Raw genomic sequence first — 11255 nt, 5'->3', positions numbered from 1 at the left:
GCTCAGAATCTTCACTTTAGTTTAGTTATTTGCTAACCGTTTTTATCCTTTTTGATATAATGTTAACATTTCCTTAAAAAACAATGATGACAAGTTTTGTAGCTCATAATTTATATTTTCATTTAGTTTTGCTGTTATTATTAGATGTTTATTTCAGACTTCAAACAGGATTGTGGGGATGAAAAACTGTTCATAGATCAAAATATATTAGTCTTTAATTTATCCTTATTTACAAAAATATATAAAATTATATTTACACGAGAAATGCACAATTGGAGTAGATCGATGGGATGAAGAGCATTTGACACCTAAAACAATTTTGTTAACATTAAGCCTCATACAAATTACAATGCAGTAGATTCAATACAGTGCAGATCCATTTGGTCCAGACTTCATACATTTTAGACAACTGTCTGAATAGTGAATATGACTCACACATTTGCAAGTACTTAGTGCCACTTTGACCATAGCCACACAAACAAAAAAGCCACAGCCTATTTATCTAGCGATGTTCAGCATAAGTAACGGTACAGATTATATTGCTTAAGTGGTATATTACTGTACTGTGGTACTGCTCTCACAGGCTTATGTGAGATTTTCAAAGGTATCCATTGTCCATTATCATTCAAAAGTTAATGAAGAAATCCACCACCTTCTAAAGGTTCAAACTTAGTTTTATTACCTGACACAAGGTGACAACTGAATGACAGGGTTTACTGTTACATAGTTTTCATGCAAAAGTATTATTTGGTATCAGTTCTTCATTAAATGAAATTATCAAAGGTATCAAAATAATTGTCAAAGTTTTTATTTGACACAGTAACTTCTTATGGTCCTAATAGTCTAGTCGCTAGGCCATGTCCCGTGTGCATTATATGTCCCCTAAGTTTTGTTGAGGGGCTTTGTTTAACACCTATGGGAGCTTATAAATACCCCCGCCGCAGCAAACCTGCAGACTAAGCGAATTTCCATTTGCCTGATTGTATTTAAACTAAACTGCCTCCTTAAAAATATCACATTTATTCCCTATCCAAATAGAATTAGTTACTTATATATGAGTTTGAGAATTTGAAATTAACCATTTTTTGGAATTTTCTCTGTAACCATTAGGCGCATAATAACGCTTAGATATACTAAATTGTTTGTTTTTTAAGCTCTACAAAATGGTTTGGAAAGAAATTGTGAAATTTTGTGCTTTTAGGGTCAAAAATGGGAAAACCCTATTTTTACCCCATAAAAACCCCCGTTCCCATAGTCCGAGCATGCTGGTTCCCGAACTCGTTTGAAGAAATGTAGATTTATAAATAATTTAGTGGAACTCCAGCCAGGTAGATGAAAATTCGCTCAGTCTGCAGGTTTGCTGCGGTGGGGATATTTTATTAGATCCCATAGGTGTTAAACAAAACCCCGCAACAAAACATAGGGGACATATAAGTGCACACAAACAGGTTTTATAGACAGACCAGCAGAGTACCCGTCCTTTGTACGGGGTTGGCGTGTAAGTATAAAATTCTTATTGCAGTGTTATACTCGTGCTTTACGTTTGCAATGGGGGAGGACACGGTTTGAGAATTTGCATGAAAAAAACATTTTCTTGGCTAATAAAATCTTTCTACATTTTAGCATTTTACATACTTATCAAATATTTATGCAATTTAATCATATATAAATTTGAAGCACATTTTATATTCAATATGTTTTCAGTTTGTCCTGATATCTTGAAAAATAAAAAATAGTTATTTAAAATCTAGTAAACTACAATTTTTGTTAAAAACGCTGGTTTTGCACAAAAGAAGATGGCCACCGAAAAAATTCTGATGGGAAATATTTTTTTAATACTTGCATGACATTTCTATTTATACAATATATCTTTCCCTAGCGTCAGCTGCAGGGCGAAGCTTTTGAAATGTTGATGTTTTTCCACTTCTATCTGATGGTTTAAGTTGATTATAGACACATTTTTCTACAAGTTTTATGACCACAGTTAGTTGCTGCAGCGTATATAAACATCTAATGCTCATATATAAACGTCCATTGATCTGTATATATACGGCTAACGCTTGTAAATTGTGTTAAGGATGAACATTTTTTTAAACAGTTAAAAAGATTAATGAAATAAAATAATGATCTGGCTCTTCTAGCTAATAACATCCAAGAAACCAAGCAACAATTGAGAAAACTGAAATAATGTAAACAAAACCACCATTGGCTAACAAAATCAAAATTGGAGAACATTGCATCAAAATTGTAGAAAATTTCAAATACTTAGGTGAAGTTATAACATACAATCTTAAAGAAAATCCATCATGGGAAAATAGAATTAAAAAATTGATCAGAATGCAACATATTACTAAAAACACATACAACAAAAAATGCCTATCAATAGCAACAAAATTGAAACATTACAAAGCAGTCATACTTCCACAAATAACATATACAAGTGAAACTATATTTAAAACAACTAACACTGTACTGAAAATAGAAAGAAGAATCATCAGAACATGTATAACCAAATAATATCAAAAAGATGGAGTTTGGAGACTGGCCTCAAATAAAAATGTATGTAAGGAAATAGAGCCATTGACAAGTATAATTAAAAAGAAAATTTCATTCATTGGACATCTTTTAAGGACACCGGAAAATAGAATAAGCTAGAAAATAATTGACAAGTTGTGGAATAGCAAGAGTGACTATAGGTGGATTACAGAGATTAACCCCTTAACCGCGGCTGAAGTTGGCACGCCGCGATCAGTGGCGCGCAATTTAATTACGCTCGCCGATGGCCTAGCGCGGGTTTTTTTTTTTAATTTTTTGTGGTTTTTTAACATTCTGAGAAATCATATGCTAAAAACATATTTTAAAGCTATTAACTATGATAAATTTTATTATAAACTGTGTATTAGTTTTCATGTTAGCGTAAATAATTATTTAATTTCTTATTTTATAAATAATTAATAATAATAAACTAATAAATAAATAATAAAATATTGTATTATTCATATTTACTTACTGTACGGGTTGTCTCTGTTGTCTGGTCACACAAGCGGATGTAAATATTGAAATCTATACATATATTACACTATGTACAAAGTTTCCTTGACATTTCGATTTCTTAGAAATTCTTCAGGGTATGATATTCCCTGAAGCACGGCACTACGCACAAGGAAACTGCGCAATCCTGGCACTGGTACCGCGACTCCCGCCTGGCCGGTTCACGTCGCGTTGTGTGACGGCAAACCTAGCACTGGCGTGAGGGATACTCCTTTTTTCAGTTGAAGGAATACATGACGGGAAATGACGCTGAGTCAATCTTAGTGGTGTATCACCGTGAGAAGGACGACCACCTGTTTTTTGACTGTGGGTCTGAGCTGCCATATTTTCCTCTAAAAGTTGCCGAACTAGCTATAGATGAAATTCGGCTAAAGTTGGTTTCTTGCCACTTACACATAGGTATTATTGCATGAGAGTTTAGTATTGCTAGATCCACAAAATGCAAAAACAGCTTCTTGTACCACTTTTGGGTGCGCCTTACACATGTAACATTGCTTAGCATCATATTTGTGTGGTCTACAGAGCCCATGCTATAGTTATATTCTTGGACACATTTTGGCTTCATAACCTTTTCTTTTGTTACGTGGTTCACTTTTCCGGATTCAACTACTTTATCGTCATGTTCTGTTGTGATCATCATTACTTCTCTTTTATCTGTCCACCTTACAACCATGCTCGTCCCATCATTGACAACCTCCCGTTCACCAACTAGTAACTCTTTTATTTCTGAAATTCAGGCATACCAATTCTGTCCCATCTAACTGTACCACAAGCATTTGTTTCGTTCAAATGCAAAAACATAAACAGATCAGGACTACCATACCAATTATCAACGTACAAACAATGGCCTTTGTTCAAGTAAGGTGCGAGAAGTGTTGTGACAATCGCACCCGACAAACCTAGGTTATCTGTGTCATATATCTCAGTTTCTTTTCCAGTGTACCCAATCACATCAAGAACATACCCTGATTCACAATCGCACAAAACATAGGTCTTTATCCCATACCTACTTATTTTGGAGGGAATAAACTGTTTGAATGCTAATCTACCTTTGAACAATAGAAGACTTTCGTCAATACATAAATTGCGAAACGGAATAAAGTTCTGTGAAAACATTCGCCTAAACATATCGATTAGCTGTTTGACTTTGGTAAGCTTACCATACTGATTTGGCTCAGAGTTGTCATTGAAATGCAATAGACGCAATATAGTGCAATATCGATCTCGGCACATGATGTTAGGGATAAAATTTTGCTGTAATTTATCAGTTGACCAATAATTTTCCAAAACTTTTTTTTTTATTGTGTACCATTAGCATGGAAACAGCAATAATAACTTTTAACTCCTTCACAGTCAACGGTTGCCAAATTTTGAGCCTTGAACAGGGTGTTGGGGCCTGTGACGAAGCAATAAAGTCATAGTGTTTATTTGTTTGCTCAACAATAAACTCTAAGATCTCATTTGGGAACATTTTGTCAAAACAATCCACCTCACGACAAGGATCGGGATACATATCTCTACCTACTACCCCACTATTTGTGGGATAATTTATTACAAATGTATTGGAATTCCATACGTGAGGATATTTAGGTTCTTTTGGCTTTCTTTTTGGATTAAGGCTTTTCTTTTTCTTCTTTGGTTTATATGTTTTTGGTTTAGATTGTCTTCCTTTTTTATTACTTTGGTTTGGTATATTTTGTCGACCTCAAGGTGCGGAAGGACCAGGATTATTAGGCATAGGGGGGGAATCAGGCTCATCTATCTCCGAACCAATGTCATCTAAATTACAGTTATTGTAATCATCATCTATAAAATTATCATTATCACTTATCTCTGGAGTCGCATCTAAATTAGCACGGTCAAGATCCCCGTCATCACTCATCCATCCGCCATCATCCAATAAGTCTTCACCAGGTCCTAACTCCGAGCTGGGCAGTTCCTGGAGTCGTAACAGTTCGCCATCGGCCATTTCAATCACTGATTATCACCATCAACAAAAACACACAATATTGCACGTAGAAACAAAAACAGATATAACAGAAACAACGGGTTTGTAATTTGTATTATAAACACGAAGATGCGACGTTATCATCTAAACGCGACAGTAGCAACTAGCAAGTAGGACATTTGACAATGCAGATCACGTGGTGTAGACGTAGTTCCAGAAACATACACTTGAGTGCAGCACCGAATGAACTGTCTATTCTTAGGGTCAATGACCAGAAACAAATTAGTAGAAGACTTATTTCAACGAAATGCATCAGCTGAGAACGTCAAAACCGTCTAAACTCGTACGTCGCGGTTAACGCCACAAGGCTGATGTATGAGATATTCCGTGCGTCGCCATATCGTGTACAGAATACTACCACGGAATAACACATGTGTTGCGGTTAAGGGGTTAAGGAGGACATGAGAAGGTTGAAAATATCATTAGAAGATTTGGAAAATAAGTCAGAGGCGCTTGCAGTACTCAAAGACAAAATTATCATCCTGCCAATAGGAGCAAACAATCAGAGACAAGGAAGAGTGGTTTCGGAAGAAGAAATAAAACAACGGTCGGAAAGAATGAAGAAGTATTAGGCGGACAAGAAGAAGAGACAGTATTTAAAATGAATCTAGCCATTATATTGACTTAAGTGGTCCAATGCTGGCCATAAAATAATAATAATAAAAATAATAATAAATAAAAAATATCATACGAACAATAATCATGACTTCTTTATTATTACTAAAAGTCTAAACCGACTTAGGCCTATCTAACCATAAAACAATAGCAATATATAAAACGGCCACAAAAATATATATATACAACGCTCAGGAATATTAACAAATGTTATAAAAAATTCATCAAAATTAAAAATATTGAGCAACCATGTATGAAATGACTGTATGAATGCATCTCTATGTATGCCAAGGACAAATACAAATCTTAAAAGCTTTAAAAAAAATGCAACACTTATTTTAATTATTTTCATTTAAATATAACATAGGGTATACCAGTTTTTCAATCAAAATGGGCGTATTTGAGTTAAGCCACCAATAGGTGATGTTAATTGCCGATTTTTGTTGAATTTGTAGACTTTTTATCCAGTTAAACTGATATAACTATAACAAGTTATTGTAGGCTATACCATCTTTTATGCCAACAACATAAAATAATTTAACATGTCAACTACCTCAGAAACCAAAAAAAGGGGTGGAAAATAGAATTTTATACACTAGCGTACACTGTCTACCCCGATCAACAATGTTATTTTTTAATCAATCGACAGGTGGTCCATATAGCTGGGATGTCTTCAGTGCTACAACATACCTGTAGTTACAAGTGACTAGAGCTAGTGAGGCCAGAGTAGGTTGGCCAACATGGGGGTGACTAGACCAGAGATGATGCTAGACACCAGATTTACACTGTGGTTGTCTAACAGTCCAAAGCCACTGATGTGCTTTACTCCTGGCCCTGGACACTCCACGACACAGCCACGGCTCTTGTCCAGACCTGCACAGCAGACACACATGTTATAGGCTGACTTAAGCAAAGCCATAATATGTTGGTATTATTGGCCTCAGGTTTAGTATACAGGAGTAATAATAATAAAAATCTTTATTTGTCATAAGGATACATTAGATCATCGACAAAGTCAAAACCATAATCATACATTAATCGTCAAACAAAACAAAATGAAAAACACTTTCAATATTTTGAAAAACAATAGGGCTTAATAACTAAAATATGTACATATAACCAGGGCCGGACTTAGGACTTCAGGGGCCCCAGGCAAATTTTCCAATGGGGCCCTAGGATTTCAGTTTGGGGGGTGGTCTTCCGGGGGGTCGGGGGGTGGTCTTCCGGGGGGTCAAGCCAAAGTCCGGAGAGCAATTTAAGGCCAAATAAGCAATAAGTTCTGTTCTATATAAAAAATCGTTCTTAAAATATAAAAATAGAACTATTTTAACATATTTTTATACACAGCATCTTTTAATTTTATACACAAAAAATAAAAATGTTTGAAACCTAATCTCTTGCATTCACTATTTAAACAAACTCTGACCAAATGTTTCAATTGCTTTGTAGTACCAGTGACGGCATATTTGGTATAGTAGCATGGTAGGCTACCATAATATATTTGGATTAGAAGTATTGATATATTTTTGTTTATTAAGTATTTAAATTATCGATTATTGCTGTCGATTTGTATGTTTTTTTCAATATTACTACAATATAGGTGTGATTATTTTATTTTGGTTTAAAACTCTTTTTCTAATAATAAAAATCAAACTAATTTGAATTTTAAAATCTTTTGTTTTTTGCCACGATTTAGCCTTAATTTATATACATAACACTTTCTGTTTTCAATTAGCCTATGTATCAACACCAATAAAAGTAAAATAGGCTTGGAACTAGGTTTTTTTCATTAACTCTAAAACATAACTGTTGGGTTGTAGAGATTTAGTTGTTTTTTTTTTTTTTGTAAAAAAACCATAAAATATAAAATATGACTTATGTTTATTTTCATAATGGTTTTGGTGCCTATGGCATTCTCGTTTTTATAATACTGTATGTTAAACTCCTAGCATGAAAAGTACCATTGAGGACTTTCAAGTTTGAGTTTTTTATTAACGAGCAAAATCTTGCAATAAAAGTCTAATAAACACTCACTAGCTAACTTTTTATATGAGTAACTGAAAGATGTTTAAATGGATTCAATATTGATTAATACAACACAAACATAGCATTGAATACATCACTACTCACTTCAGCTTTGTTTTTGTACTGTTAGTTTGCAGAATTACAACAAAATAACACAAAAGTAAGACAAATGTGTATGTTTTTTATGTGTGTGTATGCGTGAGACAGAAGGACTAGACGGGATCCCTTATCAGGTCATTATCATTTATTGTTGCAGCTGCTTCTGCTTATAGCTTGTTTACGATTTCAGTTGACAACGCTCGCCCACTCCCAATAAATGTATTTTTTTGTTAACATCAGAAGACTCTAGTTGTTGTAAAGTGTATATATAGATTTTAAAAACTCTGAGGAAAAGTCCCTTAGGGTCAAGAATTTTGTTCCTAGTAATGCCTTAAAATACACCTAACAATAACCTTAAATATAGGATAACGAAAATAAAAATAAAGCTGTTACAAAAAAAGGCCATTTGGTAAGTGTCTGATTAATTTTCAAAATTATTAATAAAAACTACTGTGCAAAGGGGGCCCCGGGCGCTCGCCCCCTCCGCCCATAGGTAAATCTGGCCCTGCATATGACTAAACAAACAGCAATATAAGGACCTGATAAAGCAACAGGTTAGCAGCAGGGTTATACAATCAAAGATTTATTTGGCCAGCTTTGAACAAATCGTCCAGGCTATAAGAAGGGTTGTCTAATAGCCAATTATAAAACAAGGACTTAAATTTTTCCTGCGGATAAGCGGATATTGTGTTTTAAAAGGTTATATACTTTAGTTGAAAACACTATGTGGCTCTTGCTAGTCTTACTCAGACGATGTGATTCTAACAAGGCACTATTTTTAAATCTGGTATTGTGATTATGATTATTGAATTTTAGGTGATGGGGTTTTTTAAGATATAAAGGGCAAGATCATAATAAACAAATTTATTACAGTTTGAATCTTAAAATCCTTAAAAAGAGGCTTGCAGTGCTCGTCTGGCTCTGATCCATTCAGTATATAGACAAGTTTATAGTTTACTAGCTGTGTGCCCGTTCTACGCACGGGGATCTTAAAGTAGTCAGTTGAAATCTTCTTATATTAAGAACAGCAGTTGGTTTACATATTTTTAGATATGCTGGCAAAACTAGTCATAGTCATAGTCAAATTTCTTTATTTATCTTGTATATACATACATAAATAGTGTCACAGTAAAGTAAAATAATTATAATCTTATGGTAAATTACATAAAAGCTCTCTCAAAGCTATTTAAAAATTAATTGAAATAATCCATTTATCAACTTACTAGATTTAACTTACTGAAACAAATAACAATACTTAAAAATTTGTATATGCTAAGTTAAATTACATGAAGTGTATACATTTACATATACCTCTGAACATCTCAAATAATCAACTAGAATCGAAAAATTCTTCCTTTGAATAACAGCTTTTTTTTACAAATAATTTTTAACCAGATACTTTAAGTTTTGGTTATTAATTTTGCTTTTTAAATTTTCAGGTAAATGATTTAAACATTTAGAGCCAAAATGAGTAGCTTTTTTATTTAAAAAAACTAAGCCTATGTTGGGTTAAGTTTTATTAAAACTATTATTTATATATTTATTTAATATTTATATTTATTTGAACTATATTTATTTAAACTACAGTCCAACCTCAGTATAACGAATCTGAAGGGACCGAACTGAATATTCGTTATATCAAGGATTTCGTTAAAACGAGGTTCGTTATATAGAGGTTAGGTTTGCAGGAATTTCGCTAAGTCGAGGTTCAGAACCAGCGTCGGTCAATACAGGTCGGGATTAGACATCATTAAAACACAATTAAAGTAGCATAGGCTACAATACTTTACAGTACAGTGTTTACATTGTACAGTAGAACCTAAATTATCCGGCAATATAAAGGGGAGGGATCTTGAATATTGCACAATCATGACAATGGCATTGACCTTGGTACAGGTTAAAAGCTATAAGTTTAAAATCACAGCTTGTTCTAACCCTCCTAAAACCTAGCCAAACACTGTATTGCGTAGTCATAAACCATGTAAAGAACAAAACAAAACAGTAGAAAGTTGTGTAAGCTACTGCTCGCGATAGGCCGGTAGGCTACTTACAGTACAGTACTGATTTATCACAACAGAGGAATGTCAATAATAATCATTAACTATAGCATTGGTGTTGCTAGTTGAAACAAATTGTATTGAAAACAATAATTTATTAGATAAGTCATTATAAAAGTGTATAATCATAGCCAACTTAAGGATAATAAAAAAACACTCGTAAAAGAAATGTTAAAATAACGATGTTGCTATTCTTTCTCTTTAGTTTTGTTTTTATATTCTTTCTTAGGTTTCTCTTTATCCAAAAATTGTACAATTCACCATAGTTATCCCATATCGCCCAATCACAGCTTACTTAACATTACGTCGTCATCAGTCCTCAGTGAATGAAATCAGTTCTCAGTTGCAACATAGCGCGCGCAGCGACAGCAGACAAAGATGTAAAACGGAGCAGACGAATGTTAGCGCAAGCGATGACGTGATTTTCCCAAAACAATAATTGGGTGGGGAATTTGTTATATCGAGGGAAAGACGTAGACAATTCGTTATGCAGAGGTTAAATTCGCAATGTAGAGGTTCTGACAATGATAAATTCGTTATATTGAGGTGTCTTATTTTAGCCGAAATCACGAAAAATTCGTTAAATCAAGGTCGTTGTTATGGTTTGTTCGTTATGTAGAGGTAAAATATACATTGTGTCTTATGGAGAGTTCTAGGGGATTAAAAAAAATTCGTTATATCAAGGAATTCGTTATATCGAGGTTCGTTATATCAAGGTTAGACTGTATTATATATAAACCTTCGCAAATACAGTATCTGACAGTTTCAAGCCAAAACCCATGCTTCGCAATTCAATGTCACCCGGATCGTGTTAGTCCATATGTTAAATCCAATGATTGAACTAAAAAAGCTTTATAGGCCTAGATCTAAGAGGCATAGCCCTAAGGTAGGCCTATAGTTGAAAGTTACTTCCCACAATGGTTCAAAGTATTTAAAGTACTACCTCAACCTCACCATTTAACACTTTATTCGGGTTGACATTTTAATTATCAAGGTGCTCTTGTCCTTTTCATGACACTGAGAAATACGGACATAAATGCGTTACCAACAGACATACACACAAAAATACAGAACTTAATTAGGGAAGTTGCTACGTTTTAAGCATAACAAAGTACATATAAAATTAGTATTTGAAATTTGTATTGTCATCAAATTTTATCATACCAATCTATATTTGCTTGGACCGAAGATGGCCCGAAATGCTGTCGAAATGGCGTCTTACTATATGAAATGAAGTACTATAGACAATTTAGATTGGTAATTTATAATAAAAATTACCAAAATAGGCCACAAACTATTGATACATAAACAACGTAAATCATAAACAATTCATGATGGTTTGTTAAACAAATATTTTACTTAAATGAATTATAATTTTCTTAGCATAAACTAAAATTTTG

General features: G+C 33.7%; 1 protein-coding gene across 2 annotated transcripts in view; it reads right to left on the bottom strand.

Moving 5' to 3' along the window:
• Positions 1-181: 181 nt before the first annotated feature.
• Positions 182-11255, bottom strand: part of LOC129004379 (transmembrane protein 19-like) — a 31419-nt gene continuing 20345 nt past the window's right edge. For both annotated transcript variants that reach the window (XM_054432949.1, XM_054432950.1), the window contains exons 8-9: positions 6365-6547; positions 182-308 (exon numbers count right to left, since the gene is read on the bottom strand). In XM_054432949.1, coding sequence (XP_054288924.1) covers positions 6387-6547 — 161 coding nt within the window. In that variant the 3' untranslated portion in view covers positions 182-308; positions 6365-6386. The remainder of the gene's footprint in view (positions 309-6364; positions 6548-11255) is intronic.

This window comes from Macrosteles quadrilineatus, unplaced genomic scaffold (genome assembly GCF_028750875.1).
Source record: "Macrosteles quadrilineatus isolate MER2022 unplaced genomic scaffold, UCM_ALF_1.0 Scaffold_9__3_contigs__length_116548681, whole genome shotgun sequence".
Lineage (NCBI taxonomy): Eukaryota > Metazoa > Arthropoda > Insecta > Hemiptera > Cicadellidae > Macrosteles > Macrosteles quadrilineatus.
Note: the sequence above shows the minus strand (reverse complement) of the source record. Positions and strands in the feature narration are given on the sequence as shown.